Source organism: Elaeis guineensis, chromosome 3, assembly GCF_000442705.2.
Source record: "Elaeis guineensis isolate ETL-2024a chromosome 3, EG11, whole genome shotgun sequence".
Taxonomy (NCBI): domain Eukaryota; kingdom Viridiplantae; phylum Streptophyta; class Magnoliopsida; order Arecales; family Arecaceae; genus Elaeis; species Elaeis guineensis.
Genome location: NC_025995.2, coordinates 12,010,764 through 12,036,703, shown reverse-complemented (window position 1 = coordinate 12,036,703; position 25,940 = coordinate 12,010,764). Strand labels below are relative to the sequence as shown.

Genomic DNA, 25,940 nt, shown 5'->3' with positions numbered 1-25,940 from the left:
TCTCATACTGTCCTATCTTTTTTACTCACACCATTGTAAACATATAATTTAATATTATTATATAGTACCACATGGGGAAAGTAGCTTACTAACCCCATTCAGTTCAAAAAAAAAAAAAAGAGCTGATAAGGTATATTCAAATATGTCGATATTTTTCAATTACTCTTTTACTTCTTCAAATAGAGTTTCTTAATTAATAAAATTTAAAACTTTAATCTTGAATTTACCATATTGTTCAAGACTTGGACATCTGAGTCCAAAACAATGAACTGAGATCTTGTAAAATTTGGTTCCTCCAAATTCTCACTTACCATATCAGCAAGGATACTATAAGATTTCAATTCAGCACCCCATCAAAACCTCATCAATAAAAATTAGCCCCTATGTTATTATCCGCTAAATAAAGTTCCAGGGGCCGAAACAGTATTTTGAGGGAGTTCACATAGATGTAGGATGATGTCATCCTTTCACTCCAAAAAATTTTGGTAGGTGAACATTTTTTCTTAAACCTATAAACTGGAGATAATGGATTCAGAGGGTCTCCCTATCCAACAAAGAAAAAGGAAGGTTCATAAGAATTACTCCATCCACAGGCATCCGGTAGATCTATTACGAATCTTTGACTATGAAATAAACAGGGAACACCAAACCTAATATGGACTGACCACAGATAAAGTCACATTTCAAACCCGCCATCATTTGAGTTCTGCTGCATTATTAAAAAGATACGTAATTAGATGTTTTACCAGATAATTTGAGGAATTCTAATGACGCATCTAATCCCAACCAGATTCCACAAAATACGATGCCATTTTTTCCACGTATCACAGGATTCCAGCCACGCACTCTCTTAATAGCATTTGGCAAAAACAAATTAAGAAAAAGAAAACAGTGATGAGGCAAAGAATATTGCAACTGCGAATTGTTTAAATTTATGTTTAAGATAGTTACAATTTCCTCTTACAGACACATGAATCCATGCACAAGCTGTCTTTTTACATGAGAAAGAAAATCATAAAGTAAACATTTGTTTTGGCATATTTTTGCCACTCTCATCCCTCTTATAAACTTTATGTTACACAGGCAAGGTTAGAATCCCAGAGCCAGCATATTCAAAATGAAGAACAAGAACACAACCACGGAACCATAAATGAAGATTAAGAGAAATAGACAAATAGATAATGAGCAGATCAATTTTTTTGCCAAGAATCAGTAACAAGATAGTGAAACTTCATTCAGATCACTCTCTAATGACAGCCCATTGAAGATACAGACGTAGATCACATATGTTCAACAAAAGATTGATTGCGGCAATGTTGGAGATGTCAGAGCAGCCACACATTCTAACTGTCAAAAACATTACTCAGCACTTAAGTCATAGCCTATATAATGGAGATAATTGCAAAATCACGCCACTGTTTAACTATGCAGATATATTGGGACTTCAAAAATTGAGCATAAGACAATGAGCTATCTGTGAATCAAGTTCCCAGAGTTAAAAGTGACATGCTGAAAACTAGACTCAGGATTTTGAACACTGAAGTGTCATGACATTGTTCTTATATCTCTATAACAAAGGAAAAATGAAAATAAGAATTTGCATATACACCATACATAGATACATGCATACATACACACATACATATACACACAGACAGAGAGAGGCTGGTGTTTCTGATAGCATTTGGCTTCAAATATTTCCTAGTCAAAAACAATGAAATACCTCTAAAAATGAAAATCAGCACCACTGAGCATGATCTATGACATTTAAATTGGCCAAAACCCAAAAGATACATATTTTTGAGGTCTTTTACTTACTGGTTAAAAAAAAAATTTAATTAACATTTCAACATTATAAAATCATGTTTTAGTTTGACCTATAGCTTCGATATATCCAAACAGGTTGAAGTTTGATCTGTACATATTTTATAATATTTAGATCAAGATCAACTGTTTGGTATTGTAAATTATATAGTTTATATTATATTTATGCCAACTAGCTATATTCCTACCATACTTTTTTTCCTGGTTTGATGCATAGGCAAGAAACCTCAATAATAAAAAGTAGCTTTTAAATATTTTGCATATACTAGAGCATAATCAATTGAGGGAGGATGTTGGCAACAGCCATTGAAAACCTATAAAAGGTGTCCTAGTGCTGATTCTAATGCTCAAGCCTTCATGTGGAACATGTGGGATGATGTGGAGCCCTCTTGCGACCTTGCTTAGGGTCAATTAGTCGGAACAATACCATAATGCCGGTTCAGTTTTATTAACATTTTCCTAAATTATTATGATGTGTGATACTTTTGTAATTTTTTTAAGTTTCTGCATATGGGCTGTCATATGGCTCAAAGGTCGTATGTTAGATCTATTTGTGTTATGGACTATGGAGCTTTGTTTATGGTCTTTATTTGGGATGTATTGGTCAAAAATACAGATCTGTTATTTGAACTTTGAGTCCTAATAGTAGGAGCATTATAACTTCATAAATAGGGTTGTGACCTCTCATTATTAAAAAGGTAGTTAAAATGTCTGAGATTTTTTCTAAGCAATTCTGCCTTCTTTTAGAGTTGTGTAATGCAATTCTAACCTAAGTATGACGCCTACAAGATTTTAATGTCATGCCTCAAAAATCTCTCTTTTCTTCTTCTTTTGCCTTAGTTACAGTGCCCTAAAACCTCAAATTCAGATCTGAGTCCATTATTGAGAGGTATAATAATGAGATAACTTGTGAAGTAGTTCCTATGGATATTTATCAAATTATCCTTAGGAGCATGTACCTTTAGGATTGAGATGCAATCTTCTACAAACGACAAAGAAAGTATCATCTCATAAAAGATGGGAAGGAGTTCATAATCAAGGCCTCTAAACACAAGAAAACATGGACTTTGTGACTACTGCCCAAACAAAGCAACTTATTAATGATTGCAACAAGTTTATGATGATGGTATGACAACTCGATAATGTTCATGTGAGACCAAGCTCTCGCCCCTTAGTTCCATCGGTCGATCAACTAAGGTCAAGATCAAGGGAGTCGCCATCATTGTCAACAATAAGGATGGAAAGAAGTCTCTACCACAAAGTCCAGATTGGGAGTAGTGGTTCGTCGAGATCCAAGAGCAAAGAAGATCAAGGCCAGAAACATCTTCGAGCAAAGCTAGATGGTTCGACCGCAAGACGAGGAAGCAGACATTTTCCCACCTTCAATTTTAATTTAGCAAGAGCTAAATCCCTAAAAAAGAGAACCCTAATCCAGAACCACCACCAAACTTAATATAGATCACCTTGGCCACAACAGATGGGGCTGGATAGGGTTCAAGAGCAAAATCCACCACATCAAAAAGCCAAATCACATGCCAAACTTCATAAGGCTATAATTTAGTCATATGACACCCGATTAAGATGATCCTTTTTTGTGAAATTATCTTTTCATGATCTACAACTTTAGGCCAATCCTTAGGAGGATTGAGTCAGGCCAAAATTCCATTATTTCTATCCCAAAACGGGCTAATCAAACCAAAACTTTTAAAAAAAATTTGACCAGAAGTTATCTTGATATAGAATTAGGTGATGCAACAGAAGACAAACTTGATATAGAAGTTGAGATCTACCTTATATAGGATTTTAGTATTTTTTTAATAATTATTTGTATTAGTCATACTTATTTTAAAGACCTAATTCTATAAGGAATAGGAAGAGGAATTCGACCCAAATTGTGAAAAGGGAAGACCTTACTAGCATAATAATAAGGGCTATGTATCTTAGTTTATTAGGTGAAGAATCAATGAAAGAAAAGAAGACTTAAGCCCTACTAGTTATGACTCCAATATACCTCTGGAAGTGACTAAGTTGCTATCCGAGTTTTCCAATGTAGCACCTAAAGAATTGCCTAACAAACTCTCTTTCTTGCGTAAAATTCAGTATTCTGTAGATCTTATATCGAGGTCTCAATTGCCTAACCATCCTGCCTATTGCATGGATCCAGATCTCAAAAGGCAAGTAGAAAAGTTGTTGTCTAAAGGACATGTTCATGAAAATTCAAGTCCATGTGATGTTCCTACTTTACTTACACTAAAGAAGGCAAGCTATTAACAAGATTACTATCAAGTATCGATTTCCTCTTCCTTGTCTTGATGATATGCTGTATGTTGTGGGTGGTTCTATTCTACTATCTTTTCAAAAAAAGATTTGAAGAGTGACTATCATCAAATCCATATAAGTCCGGAAGAGAAAACTGCTTTTAAGACCAAGGATGGCCTCTATAAGTGGTTAGTCATGCCTTTTGACCTTTCTGATGTCCCTCGCACATTCATGCACTTCATGATTCATATGTTACAGCTCTTTATTGGTCCATTCGCAGTTGTTTATTTTTATGATATTTTGATATATAATATGACCAAAGAAGAGCACATCTCTCACCTAAAAGTTATGATAGTTTTCACCAAAAGAAGCTTCACATAAATTTGAAGAAATATTCATTCATGACTTTAAGTGTTGTCTTTTTAGGCTATGTTGTTTATTCTAAAAGGAGTAGAGGTTGATCCGGAAAAAGTCAAAGCTATTTGAGAGTGGCCTATTCCTTCTACTTTACATGAAGTTCAAAGTTTTCATAGGTTAGCTACATTATATAGGCATTTCATAAAAAATTTCATTATTATAATGACCCCCATTTACTAATTGCATGAAGAAAGGATAGTTTGTTTGGACCAAGGTAGCAACAAGGCATTTGAAGAAGAAAAGGATGGCTGAAGCACATGTTTTGCAACTTCCAAATTTTCTAGTGTGTTTAGGTGTCTTGTGATGCATAACATCTTGGTATAGGAGGTGTACTTGTCAAGAAGGCCATCTAAGTGCTTATTTTAGCTAGAAGACAAATGAAGCTAAGCAAAAGTATTTGACTTATTATAAAGAACTCTACATTGTGGTTCCAACACTTTCTTATTCAAAAAGAAGTTCAAATTATTTTCTGCCCACGAAGCTCTCAAATACATCAATTTCCAAAGAGATTTGAGATGTTTCCGTGGCAAGTGGGTTTTTTTCTTACAAGAATATGCTTTTGTGATCAAGCATAAGGGTGGAACTTAAAACAAACCAACCGATGCTCTCAATTGCATTGTGGGTCAAGTGGCACTAAGTCTTTCTTCTATATCATTCCAAGTTGTGAGCTTTATTTGGTTAAAAAAAACTATTCTCCTTGCAAGGATTTTAGCATAATATATGCTAATTTGATGGCTGGACAATATGCTTACCATTCAGATGTCTCTTTGAGTAATGGGTATCTTTCAAGAGGAGCTTGCCTTTGCATGCCTAATACCTCTTTACGTGAAGTCATTAGAGAATTACATTCCAGTGGGATGTATAGTCATTTTGGAAGAGAAAACCATGACAATTGTTGAGGATCACTTCTATTGGCCTAGTTTGAAGCAAGACATTGCTAGAATTGTCTCATGATGTCAAACATGTCAAATTTCAATGGGAAGAAAAAAATATACAGGCCTGTATGCACAGATGTCTTTGCCACATGAGTCATGGCAAGAGCTAAGCATGGACTTTGCCCTAGGGTTGCCAAAGACATTTAGGGTTCATGATTATATTCTTGTGGTTGTGGATTTCTATTGTAAGATAGCTCATTTCATTCCTTCTTCGAGGACTTTCGATGCTTTCCATATGCTAAACTCTTTTTTAAGGATGTTCATCTTCAGGATTGCCTAGGACTATTGTTTCTTATCATAATGTGAACTTCATAAGTTCTTTTAGTGCACTTATGAAATATGATAAAAATGAAGCGACAATTTTCTTCTGTATTTCATCCACAAACCAATGGTCAAATGGAAGTTGTTCATAGGGGTTTTGGTGATTGGCCTCATTGTTGTGTTGGTGATCACATTAATCATTGGGATCAAGTTCTTACTATGACTGAATTTGCTTACAACAGTTCAATAAATAAAACTACAAGTCGTAATACCTTTGAGATTGTCACAGGTTCAATTCCAAGGAAGTCAATTGAGTTGGTCCCTTTACTTGTGGAGACACATCTTAATATTGAAGTAGAAGCTTTTGCCAAGCATATTGACGAGCTACATGATGAAATTTGAAGAAAAATTGCTTTAAGCAATGAAGGCTATAAAACAAATGCTGAATTGAGGAGATGGTTGGCTGAATTCAAAGAATGAAACATGGTTATCGTGCAAGTCAGACCTGAACATATCCTAATGGTATATAAAAGAAACTCCACTCAAAAAGTGGTAGTCTCTAAAAGATTCTCAAGAAAATCAACTCTAATGCTAATATTCTCACCTGCTGAAGATATGGGGACCAGTATTGTCTTCAATGTTAAAGATCTCACTTTGTATCAAGGCTATGACAATGATGCACAACATGAGAACCCCCCATTGCTAGACTTCCACCAAATCCATGTTTGGAGGGGATTGAAGACATTGTTGATCATCAAGTGCTTTCTACAAGAGGTGAGGTCTACCAAAAGTATCTTGTAAAATGGAGCGGGCATTCGATTTTGGAGTATGCATGGATCATGGATGAAGAGCTCCAAAAGCTTGATCATGATCTTTATGACCCTTAAGACACCGGAGCAAGATTTGCCATACCGTGCCGAATCGGCCGGTACACCCCATCTCGTACCGGACCGATGGGGAACCGGCACGATTCGGCCGATAAAATTGGTACACCGGCGGTATCGAAGAAAAAAGAACAGAAAGTGAGAAAGAGAGAGAGAGGGGAGAGGAGGAAGGAAGGTGGGAGCCGTCGGAGGCCGGCGGTGGCCGGCTGCGGCCGTCAGAGGGCTTTCGAGCCCCGTATCGCCCGATAGGGCTTTCAAGAAAGCAAAAAAGAGAGAGCGCTCGAAGGGGGGGCGGAAAACCTACCGGACGGACGGGGCCTCAGTTGCGAGGCTCCCGGTGGCCGGCGAGCCGACGCCGACGGCCTGAGGGCGGTCGAGCGGGAGGAGTCCCTCTGCAGCTTCGCCCCCTTCTTTTTCGAAAGAGATGACGTCTGTTTCGATTTTTTTTTTTTGTTTTAAACTTATGAAGTCAGCAACTGGGTTGCCGACTTAAGAATTTTTTTTAAAAAAAATAAAAATCGTGAAGCCGGCAAATCGTGAAGCCGACTTCACTTAAAATCATGCTTTTTAAAAAAATTTGTGAAACAAGGGCGATGCCCCTGTTTCACGCCTGCGGCGCCGCGCACATGGACTACGCCCTCCAACGGCCACGACGGCCAGTCGAAGGCCGTCCGACGGCCACGACGGCCAGTCGGAGGCCGTCCGGCGGCCCCGCCGGCTCCTTCCCCTCCCTCTTTTTTTTTCTTCCTCTTTCTCTCCCTCTATTTCTCTATTTCTCTTTTTTTTTCTTCTGGTTCGGGTCGTCGATTCGGTACGGTATGAAACCATACCGAACCATACCGCCAGCCGACCGAAACGACCGACGGTACCGGTTCAACATACCTTGCACCGGAGTCAAGTCTTCTCAAGCCAGGGAAAGATGATGAAGAACATTGGTAGCAGCCATGGAAGACCTATAAAGGCATCCTAAGACTGGTTCTAATGATCAAACCTTAATTTGGAAAATGTTGGATGATGTGGAACCCTCTTGGGACCTTGCTTAGGGTCACTTAATCATTGTAGAATATTAATTTTATGTTTCTCAGAAGTACTATAATATTGGCTCAGTTTTATAAACATTTTCTTAAATTTTTTAAGTTAGGGGTATTTTGTAATTTTCCAAATTTTCTGGACACAGGCTATCATATGGCTCATAGGTCATATGTTAGGTCTGTGTATGTTTTAGGGCTTATTTATGGTCTTTAGTTGGGATTATTAGTCAAAATTGCAGATCTGTTATTTAGTCCAAAGCCTACTAGTAAGAATATTAGAACTCTATAAATAGGGTTGTAATCTCTCATTATTAAAAAGGGAGTCAAAATTCAGAGATTTTCGTAAGCAATTATGCTTTCCTTTAGTGTTGTGATGCAATTCTAACCATAGGTATGATGTCTATGGGATTCTAGGTGTGATGCCTAGAAAATCTCGCCTATCTTCTTTTTCTTTAATTCAAGTATCTTAAAATCTCAAATTCAGATCTTATTCTATCTCCACTAAAAACTAGCAACCAAAAGCAAAGAACCCAAAAACCATAACCAACCTTCAAATTCACAAAACAAAGGATTTTATATTCCCGTTTTTCTACTTCCAGCTCACATAAAACCCTCAAAACTTAATCCTTTTGCCTCTAATTTGCACCCAAATTGCTCCACATACATAAACCAACATAAACCCTAGCTTCTTAAACAATTTTCCTACCCTTTTAGCCCAAAACAATCCATCCATTAAGCATCCCCCTCTCTCTCTCTCTCTCTATCAACAAAGTTAGAATTGTATACCGTGATTTATGTGTAAATTGACAAATATATCCCTTGGCATCTCTATGACAAAAGAATGTTTCTAAGGATCCATGAAGGATGATAATTTGATGAGCCAGAAAAATCATCAGAGCTTTAATATATTGGCACTCATATCAATTTTCTAGAAATATTACAAGTCAAAAATGCTTCAAAAATATGTTCCACTAGCTAGTAAACGACAGTAAACATATTTAATACATTATATATTATATGTGCAAGTAAAAGAATTATCAGCTTATGCAACTATTCAGTGGTCCGACAACATTTTAGAGCATTGAATACCTTCTGCTGCCTGTACTTCTCACGTATAGCATTCAGGGGACAGTTTTTGGAGTTCATCTGTAACTCTTGCAACGCGAGAACTGTTGCTTTAAGATCTGAAGCCTTATATGAGGTGTAATGCTCAAGAGTCAGATTCTACATAGAAGAATGCAATGGGAATCACAATCAACAAAACTTCATCAGATGGAAGGAAAAGAAGTGAAGGATTTGTTCACAGACCCATGGTTGGTCAGACTGATCCAGTGTCCACCTTGCAAGAAACACTGCAGATGCAGCAATGACTGAAGGAAGAAACTCCAGGAAGTTATAATCAATCAGTGTCAACTCTGCCAGATAATTAGCCAAGTATCCCAATGCTAGACTAGGAACCTGCATGTCAGAACAACTGGAACTTACAAAGCCTGCTTGCTGAAAATGCATTTTCACCAGTGGGTGGATTAAAAACCCATCTGTCCTGAAAATCTACCTCACCTTGTAACATGCTTGTGCTGCTCGAAGGAATCTCCTGAAAATAAACATAGTAATAAAAGAGTGGTCATTAGAATCTTAAATTTTCAGATCTTCTCAAACTGACTCTCATGAAGAGGAATATAAAAGCTTTTGAAAATGGGTAGTGTTATTATTTAATCGTTGTAGCTCTAACAACCTGAGAAATGGTTTAATGGTGGGCACAGATAGTTGAAAGCCTAAATAGTTCAGTACTTGACTCTCCATTTTGAGCACCTGTAAACCAGAAGCCAGCAATATTCACATGATGTTTACTGATTCTCATTGAGAATGTTTTCTGATTCACGGTACTGAATTATGCAATGCATTTTTAACATCAAAAGCAAAAAGAGAACAAACCTCTGCCTTGGTGTAAGTATTGTCTGTAATAAAACAGAATTCTTCCACACGAGGAGCACAAATTTCTTCATATTTCCTGAAAATAAAATAACAAAAAACAAACAAAGAAAGTAAGTACACAAGTCAGCCATGAAACTATATATCGTCACAAGAAGATCTAATGAGTAGCTAAATTAGATTAGACAACAGGAATACAGCACATCCAAAGAAAATCTAATCGCTATTAAAAGAACCTAGAAGATCATGCCATAAAACCAACAAAGAGCAACAAACCAATAGAATAAGAAAAAACAGTACAATGTGCCAGATCTAGCTGCAAACCTAGAATTCACTAATACAAAAATCTTTGATGCATTATATACTGCATCCTACTATATGAAATTAGATACAGAATCATCATATTTTCAGATTCTAAGGATTTGAACAACCTAAACCTATTACTCATGAGAACCAGCATGAGGCATATTTCGTGCACATGAGATGCACATGCGGTTCCGACCGAGGCAAGGGGAGTAAGTACATTTAATTTTCGTTGGTTGGCTTTAAATGAGAAAAACAAAAAATATTACACAAAAATTGCATGATAGAGTTGTTCATCAACCTTGATACACATAATAGATCAAGAGAATGGGCGGTTATGGCATACATAAAAATAAAAAATAAAAATCAGATGATTGATTTTGGATGTAGAGACAAACATATGAACTATACTTTCAGACAACCTAAATTAGTCCTCAATGATATGTATGTACATTTAGAAAGAATCAAAATAGTCCATATAATCAATATTCAGAGAATTTTAGTAATTTATCAATGTGAAAGTTCAAGAGACCAAGAGGAGTAATACATGTGACTGCAGTGGAAGAGTAATTGTATCACAAAAAGGCAAGAGCAAACAAGAGAAAGACAGACAGAGAGAGAGAGAGAGTAGTTACATTTTTATTGGTCAAGCTAACTGTTCATGATGGCAATAAAAGATCTTCCAAGGAGTTTTAATATAATATAAGTATAGTGATAATTTCAAGCTCTAAAGGAGGCATCATTTTTACCATATAAAGCTGCCTTGGATGAACATGAAGGTGACAATTTACCTAAACTTATTTAATTTTGAATTTTAAAGGATGAATCTTAGTGTTTTGGAAATGAACCTGCTCAATAGCAATGCATGCCTTGAATCATAATTTAGTGGGTTTCATATGAGATATAATTGGAGATAAGCTATGGCTTTCTCCCTTCAATACAAGATACTTATGCAATAATGATAACCATGCTAAAGATAGATAACAATTTGAAAGATATGTAGGTGATAAAGAACACAAAAATTGAATTCATCTAGATCATGCTTTTTAGGAGTCATATGATACTGAATAACTATCTAAAACAATGAAGCTTTTTATCAGTAAAATATCAGAACACAACATCAAATAGGAATAGTTCACAATAATCAAGCTTGAGTCTGTATGATCCACATGGAAATTACTGTTTACGTGTTAGACCAGTTTTCCGTTACCAGTTGAAGATTCTGCAGCAGAGGCATTTCACATGGACAAATCAGACACTTTTGCAGGAATGAGATGGCATACATGTTATTTTAGTAAAAAATTTCTGTGCAGAATGCTCGGACCTCATCAGTGCCCTCTAACAAGGAAAATACTTTAGAGTTCCACATAGTCATAGGCAATCACAAACTATGACATTGAGTAGTGTAGATAATGTGACAAATTACTGAGGAATGGAGAAAACGTGGAAATTTACGAGGCAATCAGCATGCAGGTAACGCCAAGTAGTTGTAGCCTTTGGCGTTCAATATAGTTATGAGAGAGAAAACGGTCAATAATATTAACCGTAAGATAAAGTGTATCTGGAACAAGTCTATACTCCTCAGAAACCTGAAAAGGAAATAAAAGGGAAAAAATGAAGCTTGCATCATCAAACTAATATTAGCTTTTTCTTATAAGAAGAAAAAAAAATAAGCATCAAGCATTAAAATCCCACCATTCTAATCAACCAAAAATGAAAAAAGAAAACATAATGGACCTAAGAGAGTTACAAACAAATACTAAGGCTCTATGAGAATGCATTGGTTCTTTTATCTTCGAGACAATTAAACAAGCAAAGACCAGAGTACTTAAAACATTGACACTCCTTTTCTAACAAAAACAAGTCCCATTCTGATAACTTCACTAAAGTTAAACTTTTCAACCTAGATGAGTTGCCATAGGGAAAAGAGAGAAAATCTTCACATGGTTTTTATGGATTTAGAGTGCATGTGGTAGTCTCTAAACAAGTCTTATGGTAGGAATGGTAGGTGTTAAGAAAGAAAAAAGTTTATGTTAGCTATATTAATATGATAAAGGACATGTATAATGGAGAAATTACTGGTGCGACAACTATTGGTGGTCATACTAGTGAGTTTCCAATCACGATTAGTATACACCAAACTCTAAATCCTTACCTTTTTGCTCTAGTTATGGATAAGCTATTAGGTATATTCAAGATGATATTCCTTAATGCATATGTTGGTTGCAGATGATCATACAATACCTGCCAAGTTGAAGGGAAAATTTTAATGGATGAACCCAAGGTTAGAGTCAATCATAAGTAGGAATTATGGAGCGCATTAGAATTTCAGCATTTCAGGTTTACCATGATCTAGATAGAATACATAGAATGCCGTTTTAATAAAATTAAAACTAGAGATGAAGGTAAAGTGAAAATTAAGGATCATGAAGTTCCTAAAAATGATCATAGCATTTAGGATAGATTATTCCTAAAAAGAGAGGATTAAAGAAGCATGGATAAAAGGGAAAAGTGCAACTAGGGTATTATATGATCATAGAATACCTGTCAAGTTGAAGGAAAAATTTTATAAGACAATCATAACATCAACTATACTTTATGGTACATAATTTTGGGCAGTTAAAAAATAACATGTGCACAAGATGAATATGGATGAAATAAGAATGTTGGAATGGATATTTGATAATATAGAAAAGAAAATAAGAAATAAAACCAATGTAAAAGGAAGAGGTACCATTAATTAACAACAAATTGAAAGAAAGACGACTTAGATGTTTTGGACATGTGCAATGTAGGCCAAGGGGCACCAACAATACAAAGAAGTAATTTAATACATGTAGAAGGAAAGAGAGATAAAGATAGACCAAAAGTTACATAGGATGAAGTAGCAAGAAAAGTCTTGATATCAATACATCTTTTAGAAAGTATGGCTCGAAACAAAGTGGAATGGAGAAGGATTCATATAGCCAAGCTCAACTAGTTTGGGACTAAGCTTGGTTAAATTAACTTATGAGCTATCCCTGTCAAGTGTTGAAAGATTGTTTTTCAACAACATGCCAACGAACTATAATTTACATGTATTAGATGCACCATAAAATGACACTTAATTGCTTCCTTTTCCCTTCCTATAAATATCTTAATTCATTTTTTCCCATGCTAGCATACCTATAATGGTTTCATGGCATAGATCCTCACAATTAAAGATCATCGCACCTCATCTATGGAATGTTGTCAGATTATGTACACAATTTTTTCATATGAGAATTTTGAACAAATTTGAAGCCTCTGTTGGAGTAAAAACAATTCCAATAAGCCTAAACCTAATATCAATAAAATATTCTACCAAATAGACTTCATTAAAAAAAAATAAACCTTGTCCATGTAAGCTCATTGATTGTTTTCATAGGCTATATCCTATAGTTGTTGGTAGGTGAAGACTAATGTTTGCATAAATATTTTGGAGGCACCAACATATATTGCTTGTTTGCACGATTTCACTAAATCTCACTCAAATGTAAACTTGGAACTGGAAATGGGCTCGAGTCGAGCCAACTTCAATCTAGCTATGGGCTAGGCCTGAAAGATTTCATGCCAGGTTTGGGCTTCAAAATAAAGCCCATTTGTTTTTTGGGGTCGGACTCAAGTATATCATTGGCCTAATCAAGGCCCAACCTGAGCCCAATCCCGAAACAAGGCCTGACACAAAACCCGAATTCAGGCCCGAACCCAGTCTGGAAAAAATCTTATATACCTACTTTTTTCCCTTAATCTTGCTACTTAATATTACTGCTTTTTATGCAGCTTGTTTGGATTTGATGCATACTCTATGGGCTAACACCATCCACGAAATATCCTTTCCTCTTAAACATATTAGCATTTCTTGTCAACTAAAATCATTCATTTATATACTCATTTGCCGCATATCTTCAATCTGGTTAGGGCCAGCCTAGTTTTTGGCCCAAATGAGTACTTTGCGCTGGCCTAAGGATGCAATCGAGCCGAGTCGAGTCGAGTAGCTAAAAGCTTAAGCTCAACTCGACTCAAAATATTTGAGCTCAAAACTTGACTCAAAATCGAAAGAGCCTTGATATCCCAAGCTCCAGCTCGACTCGATAAAAAATAGGCAAAACTCAAAATCAATTCAACTCGAATATCAATCGAGCCATACTCGAGCTCGAAATCAAGCCTTAGCTTACTAATAACATATATATTATAAATAAAAATAATATTATTAAAATATATATAAACTCAACTAGACTCGTGAGCTTTTGAGTCGAGTATCCTGCTACTCGAGCTCGATAATAACCAAATCGAGCTCGGACTTGAGTCGAGCTCAAGTAGTTCGGGAGCAACTCGACTCATTTGCACCCCTAGACTAGACCAATCGGATTCAGATCGAGCTCGGGCCTAGGTTTTCCAAAAATTTTCAAGTTTGAGCCTGACGAAGCCCGAAAATAAAATTCGAACCTAAGGCACTGGTGGGGTTGTGGCCTAGCCTAATCCAGTGATGTCAAAAAAGCCAACAGGCACACCTCAGACTCTCAGGCAAGGCACCAAAAGGAGTCATCGCCTCTTGATGAGTCAGGCAATGCCCCTTCACTTAGGCGCACGCTTTTGACGCCTTTTAGGGCTTTTCTCAATGAGGCGAGGTGCTTGCCTTTGACATCTCAATGAACTCTACGATTTTTTTTAAATGGCTAAAGATGATACAGTCTTTGGTGATAAGGATGAAGAATTGAGATGGAGGGTTGTAGCAAGGGCAGCAGGTGTTTGAGAAGCAAGTAAAAAAACTAGAAGCCAAGCCCAAAAAACTAACTCAAGAGCAAAGTCAAAAACGATCAAATTCAACTTTTAATATTGAAGAGATAGAGGCTGATTCAGATGAGACAGAAGAAGATGTTGAAAGATATAAATCCAATGGAGGAAGAGAAGATGAAAGTGATGACAACTATGGAAGTGGAACCGAACCTGATGATTCCATTGATGAACTTTAGGCTTTAAGACTGTTTATCTTTTTTGCTTTATTTATATGATTCCACTTTAGAGCTGTTTATATTTTTTATTTTATTGATGAGACTCCATTGATGAACTTTAGGGCTTGTTATATTTTTTGTTTCATGCATGAATTTAGAGCTGCCTATGGCTTGTTATCATATATTTTATCTTGAACTAATTGAGCAATTTACTGTTTTATATATGTTTTATGCTTAAATTGTTGATTATATGATAATTCATATTACAATAGTTATCTCTAGTTGTTATTTATTTATATATCATATTTTTTATTTTTTTCTCCAAGTTTAGCACCTTACTTCACTCAGACAAGCACTTTTCTAGCGCCTCTCGCCTTTGACTACCTTGGCCCAACCTAGCCCATTTTAAGCCCTACCTATAATCCTTCTTACACGAGACTTCATCTAATAAACCACACCCCTTCAATGTAGTACCATCACATTTTCACTCACCAACAACAACATCTAGCTTGATTGATGTTAGCTTGACGCAGTTTAAGCATTATCATGGCATTATATCTAGGGGTGGCAATCAAGTCAGATCGGATCGGATCATAAACGGATCGGATCATAAACGGGTTGGATCAGAAAATCGTCAACCTAAACCCGACCTGTTTATTAAACGGGTCAAAAATTCAAATCTGAACCCGATCTGTTTATTAAATAGGTAACCCGACCGGATCCGTTTAACCCATTTATTAAATAGGTCAAATTAGGTTAAACAAGTTAAATGGATTAAACAGGTTAAACAGGTCGGGTTAAATGAGTCAGAAACATGTTAAATAGCTTTTAAACAGGTTAAACGAGTCTTAAATGGGTTAAACAAGTTAAACAAGTCGGGTTAAATGGGTCAGAAATAGGTTAAACAAGTTAAATGGGTTATCCGACTCAACCCCATCTGAATATTAAACAGGTTAAACGGATCGGATATCTAAAATCCAAATTCGACCCACTTATTAAACAGGTTAAACAAGTTGACCCGTTTATGACCCAAACCCGTTTAGCCTAAACCCAAACCTGTTTATGACAGGTCGAACACGGGTCAGGTTGGCGGGTCGAATCATATTTTGCCAGCTCTAATTATGTCTCTATATCTTGCCTTAGGATTAATCTAAAATCTAAAGGAAGTTATGTTCCAATTTCTCTCCTTCAACCAAGGTCTTCACATAAGTTGATGTAAGCTCGTTGATTGTTTTCACTAGCTATGTATTACAATCATTTGGTAGTTGACAACTTATGTTGCATATATTTTTGTGGCACCAAATGTTGCTTGTTTGCACAATTTCACTAAACCGCACTAAGCCATAATCCTTCTTACATGAGACTTCACCTAATAAAAGGCAACCTTTCAGTGAAGTAACCACCATATTTTCACTCACCAACAGCAACTTCTAGCTTGGCTGATGTTTGCTTGATATAGTTTAAGTATTATCGGGACATCATGTCTCTCTATCTTGCCTTAGAGTTAATCCAAATTCTAAAGAAAAGAGTTATGCTCCAGATTCTCTCCTTCAATCAAGGTCTTCATATGTCATCAGCTAGATGTTCACCTTAGTGCTGCATTTCCCCATTATAGCTGGTTAGCGACACCAAGGACAATAATACACCAACTTAGAAAAATTAAAATCATGAATGGTTGACCATGCATAGATGGGTGTTGTCTACATGAAACCACACAAGCAATATTGTTAGAACTCAACTAGGCATGAAAGTGGATAAGATTCTTTGTACATACATAATTAGCTATAAGTTTACCAGGATGGGCATGGTAACGTTATAATCTCATGGTATTTATTGTTGGTTTCTAATAACCAAAGCATCGAAAAACACCTGCATGTTACATGTGTAATGCATGGTGGGATTCATAGTCTCAAAACACACAACCTTATTACATTGTTTGCATTTCTAGTCAACTGGTCAACCATATAATTACACTATAATCCAACTAGAAAACGACTCGAGATTGCAAATGAAACCATACTTCAATTTTTGAACAAGTCATAGTTATAATGACCTTGATTTGTGGAGAACAAGATTCAACTAGGCAGTCTAGTCTTAATTTCACATAATTGATCATAATAGTTGTATATGTATAATATCCTTTATTTAACTTGGCTTAAAACTAAGCAAATAAATAATTCATTTGAAGAAATAACAATTATAATTAAGTGGAGGAAAGAGCTCTATTGTTTATGCATTATGAATATTAAAATTTCTGACCTTAATTCTAGTATATAAATAACCTTTTGGTTACGGCTCCTGAATTTCTTTCAGTTGTGAAAAACAATGTTGTAACCAATTATTTAAGTAACCAATCCTTAGACCCTATGCTGCAATTACTTAGCCAGTTCAATTTGCAAGTAACCTAAATTCCAGAACTAACATTTACTTAGAAAAATATTTTAAGTGATCAAAAGCTATGACATTTTACTTTCACCATAATACTAAAAGGTAAATATCTGAATAATTTTGATGCAACATCAAAGGTGATGTTTTTTTATTCTAGATCTGAAGTAAAAGAAAAAGAAGGTACATAATTTGTAATATGACAAAATTGCCTAGTGTAGTGGTTGATCAACAATTTAAATGAGCAGTTGCCAATATTGTAAATGGCCAAAGCAAACATCTCTCCTTTGTCAGTTGTTTGGTTAAAGAAAGAGTAGAATTTTATGCCAAATGCTTAGTTTAAATGTGGTAACAAAATAAAGTCTTCACATTTCTAACTCATTCTAGTGAATTTAATAAAAAAACTAATCCAACATAATGTTTTATGATGCCTTCAGTAACCATGCTAACCTTTCAATTCCAAGGCTATATAACAAAGAATAAATATCATTTTGCAAAAACATATATAAAGATTTAGGGTAAATAAGAAAAGAAAATTAACAAACCTCCACAAGCCAGTCAATTAGAATACCCCGCATGCCATGTGTGATATCACGCTGCGATGTTTCCATGAAATTGGAGCTAGGTCTTCGGATGAGCTGAAGACAAAGTTTTAAGGCCAAGTAACAATCAATATATCAAGTAAACAAAGACCTGCATGATAACTCTGTATTGATCAAAAAGATGAGGGAAAAGGGGCGAAAGAAAACAGATTATATATACATACATATATCTACACATATATATACATATCCATATATTCACACGGATGCACACACACATAGATATATGTATGTATGTAACTGATAGAGAAAAAGAGAATAAAAGAAGATCCAGTTACATTGGTATTTGGAAATATAGTCTGTTAAGGATACCTCTGCAGCACGTAAGTTGGTATATATGTCCTCAGCATAAATACTACACATCTGAGGATTTCCATGGTCAGCATCAATATCTACAACATTCTTTCCAGTGAAGCCTCCTGGATCATCAGAAAACTTATCTTTAAGTTACTACACAACCAAAATTTGCCACACCCTTGTCATAAATTGTCATGCATGAATTGGCAGTAGAAGATAAATGGACCTCTTAAGTTATCAATGCATGAGCTATAAATTATATGAATCAATAGTTTACTGATGTCATTGCCTATTCAGCTGAACTTTGATGGTGAGCTTTTGCTTAAATCACCACTTTGTTCGGTTTGTTGTTGCTAACAGTGATCCAGTGGTGGTCCAGAGACAAACATTATTCACAAAGAAGATTCATACACATTCAAGTTAAAATAGAAACACAGCAATGATACCAACCAGTCTTTAAATGATTTATGACTCCAGCTGCTCTGAAGCTATGTTCCTTGACAAAAGCTGTATCACATGTGCTCTCCATATCCCTGACACACTGCATATTTTGTAGGGCTAAAAGCCGTTCATCCATTTTCACAGAAAAAGTTGCTTCTTTTGATTCCATCATTCCTATTTCTGGCATTTCTTCATCCACCTTATTTTGCGCAGCATCATGAATGATTGCAGGATCAATAGAAGCAGCCGGCACTAACTTAAAATTCTTCCGGTCAGAGCATTGGTTTGCTTTAGAGCAACCAGGTTTAACCTGCTGGTAGGCCTTAGACTGAATCATCAAAAGAATAAAATTAGGTTCCCAAGTAGTAGAAGGACAAGAAAAAACATAAAAATTAAGATGGAGTATTGGCAACAGATAAAGGCAAAGCTCGGAAAGAGCTAACTTTATTTTCTTTTACATTGACTATAAATTTAAAAAATATTCAAATTTGAAAAACATTGATGTTTTAAAATTTTGAAACAAAAATAAAATTTCAAAATCTAAAGAGAGAAGTAACCTGCACTTTTGCTGCAGGGTTGCAGTGTCTATATGAAGTATCAGAGCATATATTGCTGACATCCTTAAGCACTTGTCTCTTTTTGTGCTGAAAACCTGCAGTAAGAGAAGCAGCTTGGCTGTTCTCATCTCTAGCTGCTCTCTTTGATTTTCCTTGTTGTGTTTGCTTCTTCTTTGGTTTTGCAACTGATGATAATGAAGGGATCATGCCACCATATGCATGGAAGGCAGCAGCTTGAGCTCGTGTGATTCGACCAGTAGGTGCTCCATGACCGGCAGCCACAGAATTTTCCTTCTTCATGGGCAACTAGGCCTTACAGAAGAACAAATACAACACTTTCACAAACAATTGGTTGTAGAACCTTCTCATCCATGCCAAATTCAAGTAACCACAAATGAAAATGAAAATGAAATGATGAAATAAAGGCAGGAAGGAATTAAATAAGAAATTCTAAGATGGCTGGTATTCTAATCTACTTCTGAAAGCATATATTTTGTTACCAAGAAAATTTCCAAGCAATTAAAATAATGTTGTGCTTAACAAAATATCAACTAGTAGGTCACTGAAAAGAGTTCTTCCTCCCATTTAACCATAGCACACAAACTAAACCCCTTTTGAGGTTTTAGCTAATAAAACTAGTCAGATGTGAGAGCTGAAAACATTGCCACATTACAAAGGGATAATCTTTAAAGAAAACCCTGAATTGAAGGCAGTTATGCAAGCATCGACATGACACCATGTTCCTTCAGGTAACCAAAAAAATATTAATTATCCATTATAGTCCAGTAGAGTTATATTAAAAAAACTGCAATATTTCTAGGCAAAATTAGGCTATGCAATGTGGATACATTCATCAAAGTCATTTTCTTAAGCTGTCATTTCTTAGTTGGTGGTATCAAGTTAAAGCATGTCAACGTCATGCAAAAAACAACTCTGTCATTTTCACAGTCAACTTCTAATTTTTCAACCAATTTGATAACTATAATTCAGAATACATATGAATAGTTTCTTTGCCAGTTCAATATTTAGTTTGAAACCTTGAATCAGCCTTTTTTTCAAAAAAAATCTTTGGTTACAGATCACCAATTTATTTTGTTGAGCATTTCCATTAGAATATCCTCTGTTAATTGTGTAATATGACATTTCCATGTAAGTATTAAATTCTGTGCCCAGCAAATTGATTGATGGTTAGATCTCATAGCAAAATATCCATTTTCTGCAAGAAAAGGCAGAACATATGTGCTTTGTTTTAATTTTTTTTCCATTTCACAATTTCTAAGAATTAAGAAAGCATCTTATAACGGCCTCTTCACATAATCTAGGAAATGGCAGATATGCACAAGACAAAAGGCCCAAAGATTTCTAAGCCTGTAAACTGTCAAGATAGTAATCATGCAATAACATGCCTCAAGGACAGTATTCCATGGCACATTTTTTTTGACATCACACATCCAATGCTTCAGGCAGAGATCAGTATGGGACATTGATGTTCTAATGACACATTCCAAGTTCAATTGATTCAAAAGTACAACACTTGAAATTTTTCATTGTAAAGCATCTAGCCTTTTGTTGCCATCTAAGTACCTAGGATACATACATTTCCAAATACTCATCATGCAATGACAACATTCAAGGACACTATTCCATGACCATTTCTGATGCCTATACATCATATTATTCAGGCAGAGCTCAGTTACCCATGGCAAACTGATGTTCTAATAAAGCATTTAAAGTTTGATTTATACTGTCTAAGTATATTAATTCAAAAACAAAACAATTGATTCTAGCCTCTGATGCAAGTCGGTACCTTAAATATATATATATTTCCAAGTCCCTAAGTTCACTAAAATAATAGGGCCAATAATATCAGGTAGTATTTGATTTTTGAACTTAACTACTTTCTTTGGGATGCAAAGATTCCTTTCTGCAAGAAAAAAGAAAAAGCAAGATCACTGAAAATGCCTCATAATAGTATATGCTTTCATCATCTGGTGATGATTATGTGTGACACTGCCATCTTCTTCACATTCAAGCCAAATTATTTCGAGTCATATAACTAAACTAATTAAAAAAAAATATTGGAATGCTTAATTAATAGGCTTGTATTGACATTAAAAAAACGTTTGGGTTGCTTAGACTTTCTTACTGCTCCAAAGATGTTGGTTTACCTTCTTCTTGAGGTCAGCTTTGTAATGCCAACTTTATTGTCAGAAATGTCCAAGATAATTTTGTTACCGAGGAAAAGGAGACAAGAAAAATTAAAAAAAGAAAAAAGAAAAGTGAAGGTTCTCACTTCTCACTGCACTGACCCAAGTTCTCCCCTTTCTTTGGACCTTTCCAAGACCCTATGCTAGTCAAAGGTCATGATTAACCCTTGTAGCACGCGTAGCTAAATCAACCGAAAGGATTCTCTTCCTCACTATCACCCATGTAAAACGATCACAGCATCAAGAATAAAATATTCCCCAGAATGTAAATTACAAAAGAAAAGAAAAAAAAACGTACACAGAGTCTCCAACGAGTTCTCATATTAAATAAAAAATTGATCAGCAGACATATAAAACAAATGGAAGAATTCTTTTTAAAAGACCAAAGGGTCAATCCTCAACCCTAAATCCCACCACCCAATAAAATCGATTCCTTTGCTAAAGAAAATATCTAAAATGGCTGGAATTCTAGAACCTCGGCATCCCAAGAAACAGCGCATATACGTCAGATCAAAACCGATCCGGGTAAAAACGTTCTTGAAGTTTTTTATAAAAAAAAAAAAAAACAAAATAATCATTGAAACCAGTAGATCCGAAAGAAAATCCCAAGAGGAAACAACCTTCCTCTTACTCTTGCCCAATTTAACCCTCAACCCGCCCACAAAACCCGTAACCATGGTTCACGATTCCACGATCACGAACCCTATATCAGACATCAAACCAGAAAGTAAAAGAATCCAAAGAAATCGACCAAAAGAACGGGAAATCAGTGGAAATACAAGAGTAATTGGAGCAAACGACCTCAGATCCAAGAACTGTAATTCCCATACCTCGACGCCGGCACTCGTTCCAGTGAAACTCCCACCGATCTCTTCTTCTCTTCGAGCGGAAGCGATAGAGACAGAAACGAGAAAGAGAGTGCGGAGACGCCTGCGCCTCACTCCTCGGCCCCTAGGTTTATTTAAGACCGATAGAGCGAGGAGGAGTCGCTTCTAGGTTTATTTAAGACCGATAGAGCGAGGAGGAGTCGCTTTTCTTAGGGGGGCTTGGGGTTTGGGTGGGGGAGAAGGGGAGAAGGGGGTGTTCTACGAAGTGGAGAAAAGGAGCGGAGTCCGATCCACGGGTTTTTGCCGCCCGATTTCGATTTGGATTTCGATTTGGGTCCGAAAAGAGACAGGGTTTGTCCAATTATTTACCACTGGCCCTGTGCGACGCTGCATGTGCGAAATGCGTACGGAATCTCTATACGATGCAAGAATCCGCCGTCATTTTTCTCGGACTTAATGCATCTCGACCGTCGGCTTTCTCGGTCATGCGACTGCGTTGTGAATCGAAGATGTGACGGGGCCAAGGATGCCGGATCGTCGGGGTCGCATAAGAGTGTATGTGAGGGCCATCCGGGTGAGAGAACACTGTGCGGTCACGTGGACACCGTGGGGACCACCACTGGTTGTTAGTCTTCCACACCAGCAGGCGTCCGGTTGCAAGGGTCAAATTGAAATATTAGTTGCAAATGAATGATTTGCGGGGGATGTGTACCTATTTTTTTTTTTTTTTTATCTTCATGTATCTATTACCAGCTAACGGAGCCCCTCCTACGGTGTTTAGTTGAGGTAGTGCGTCAAAACAAAAAAAATAAAAACAAAAACAAAAAATAAAAAAAATAAAAGATGCGGCGAAAGACCATCGATTCTAATTGGAATGGTATTTAAAAAAATAAAAAATAAATAAAATGTAATGAGGGATGGCACTGACACAACTTACACTTATTTCTTTTGGCAGTTAGAAGTTATCCATGTATCTCTCTTTTATCTCTCCCTCTTAAAAAGATAATATCTCATATACACAAAAGTGGAGGCTGACTCATCCAAACCATTCAATTCAAAATGAACAATACTTCACATGCGTGAAAGCGAAGACTATCCATTCGAGCCATCTGATCCATTCAAGCCAAAGGGGATAATGCATCATACGTACATGAGTGAAGACCAAGCCATTTGATCCATCCAACTCAAAGCGGATAATATCTCATGCTTTGAGATGGAGAGAGCGAAATCAAGAGAGAAAAAAAAAAGGAGAAGAAAAGAAAAGATGAAATTTCAAATAACAAAAAATAAGGATGGAAGGAGAAAAAATAGAAGCTGCCGTTTGAAACGACAACTTCTGCGTATGAGACACAATTCTATCTCTCATAAATGAGCTATTTTTAAAAATATATATATACCATCTCAGTCAAATGGTCATGGAGAGGCTCTGTTAATTGGTAATAGGTGCATAAAGATACACATCGATCGAATGGATGCGCATGCAATCGGATTTGGACTAGGATCTAATTGATCGGAGTCTTTTTTTTTTTTTTTTTTTTTTTTTTTGATAGAAAAAAATTATACCCATATGGTAAAACTAAAGTGCATGTATCCTAAAGACAAAAGAACCAGAGGATGGTGCTCATTTGGGAGGTAGGCATTGCAAGTTTTGGCATACCTTCATGTTGATGTCGTCGGTAGAGTTGGCACGTGAAATGCACATGATGCATTTGATTAAGAAGACCATTTGATAGATGACTATGATTAAATCAAGCAACACGAACCAATAAGGAAACTAATTGATTTGAATATGGCATGCTCGGGAGATGCTGTTGCATTAAAAGAAGGGTATATCGATAATGGAATCTAAATCGTGAGACTGACCATGACCTTTTAGGTACTCACGGGTTTTTATGGTGGTTGGAATAACTATGTTTTAATATTTTCTTTTTTTGATTGGACTTTTTTGTGTCAATAGCATATTTGCTTCTTAAGATTTTCTCTCACATGTAAATCATGTGAGATATAATTGATCATCCAATACAAAAATGGTTGACCAAACCAAAATATGTTGCCACCCTAAATACATGATATATTCTTGAGAAGCAGGAACAAGCCTCACAAAATCACAAAAGCATTTAGGCATATAATGCATTTCATCAACTAGCATAAATATTTAGAATATGGACTAAGCAGTGATGTAAAAGAAACTTGATACTTTTTGTTTTGGATCAACCTAGTCTTTTAAAGTCATGTAGATCTAATTCCATTGCTTTATTAATGGACTTATAAATGCTGCAGATCTCTAATCACGGAGGTGAGATGTGCGAGTCGCAATTGATTCCATCTTAAGAATATAAATCTAACTTCACTCACTATGCATGGGCATCTTTGTGCATCAGATCCTTATTCCAGGAGGCAAGATGGAGGAGTGTCAGTTGGTTTGAGATTCATATAAATCAAGTTCCATTGCCTCATAATGGGCTGCTAGTGTTCCAAATCATGCCCAGAGGGAACAATACAAGCTAATCATGGTATCCTAAAGCCCTTCTCTGATGCTCAACTTTCCATAGAAAATTATCCTATGTTTGGTTGGTGTTGGTGCATTAAACCAGCCTCAAGACATGTAGCATCATTATACGAGATCAAAAAGATGTCAATCTAAAAATGCCAGATCTCAGTAGACTAATTTAACAGTTAGTAGATTCAACTCGGTATTGTATCGATCTGAATAAAGGATGTCCTTATATTCTGTCCCGATGACGTCTTAGCTAACAAAGAAATGTTCATATTAGATATTTACTGATCTGAACTCCAGTGCCTCCTTATCCGTCATGAATGTTATGATATCTCTATTTCACTCTGATCATCGATTGAGGTGAACTATTATAGTGATGGATTTAATCGTTCTACAAACGCCGACAGTGATTTTTCCAACCAAAACACTGCTGGACATGATCTTATGTTCAGCTCATATACACAGTTGTATGCTAGCTCACTTACAGATGGCTCTCTAACCACCTAACAGACTCTTCAACGGCTAAACAAATTTTGGAATGGCCTCCTCAACCCCTCTATAAATAGAGAATAGGAGATCCTCCATCGATAGGTTCTGCTCTCTGAAACTAGAGGAGACTGTCAGTAAAAAATTAGGCCAGACTCTTGGCTTCCACCCAGCTCTCTTCTAGTTCTATTCGATCTCTCTTACTTTTCCACTCTTTTCCATCTTTATTCTCAAAGTTTGAACTGACTTAAGCATCGGAGGGTTAAGAATCGGAGGATCCCCATCCAGTTTCTTGACTGATTTTGCAGATTGAAAAAATTCTCACTAGATCGCAAGGATCATTCCTACCCAATCTTACTCTAGTTGATCAATGCTACTGCAGATTTCAAGCCTTGCAGCAACAGATTGGTGCTAGAGAAAGGGGCTCTCTGATTTCTTTTGTGAAAAAGATGGTTAAAGCACGAGCCCAGCGTCCCTCTCCCTCCGCTCCAGAAGAAGAAGCACCTGAGACACCACCACAGCAGTCAATTGCTGTTGATTCTCAACAATTCAGTCTCCTTGTTCAGCAAATCTAAGTCCTGACAGCAACTGTTCAACAGCTTCAAAAGAAAGAGGAGCAACTATCGAAAGAAGCTCCTTCCTCAAATGCTTTGTCCCAGCACAACTCTCAATCATCCCATCAAGATGAACACCACATTGATGAGGTTGACAGCGAATTTATCTCCAGTACTTTGAAAGTTCAAAGAGGGAGCGATCTGGAGCATAAGGTCTTGAATTTTGAAAGACATCTGATTGAGCTCCAGGTAGAAGGTCGATCTCAGA

The 25,940-nt window shown here is 36.3% G+C and overlaps 1 protein-coding gene across 1 annotated transcript; it reads right to left on the bottom strand.

Annotated features, from left to right (window-relative positions):
* Nucleotides 1-907: 907 nt before the first annotated feature.
* Nucleotides 908-22,371, bottom strand: LOC105042215 (cyclin-A2-1). Its single transcript, XM_010919337.4, has 12 exons — nt 22,139-22,371; nt 19,102-19,413; nt 18,554-18,872; nt 18,119-18,225; nt 17,750-17,842; nt 11,302-11,435; nt 9,547-9,622; nt 9,347-9,423; nt 9,172-9,205; nt 8,920-9,069; nt 8,701-8,835; nt 908-1,347 (listed from the first exon to the last, which is right to left on the bottom strand). The coding sequence occupies exons 2-12, from the start codon at nt 19,399-19,401 to the stop codon at nt 1,291-1,293; spliced, it is 1,482 nt and encodes a 493-aa protein (XP_010917639.1). The 5' UTR covers nt 19,402-19,413; nt 22,139-22,371; the 3' UTR covers nt 908-1,290.
* Between the last annotated feature and the right edge of the window lie 3,569 nt (nt 22,372-25,940).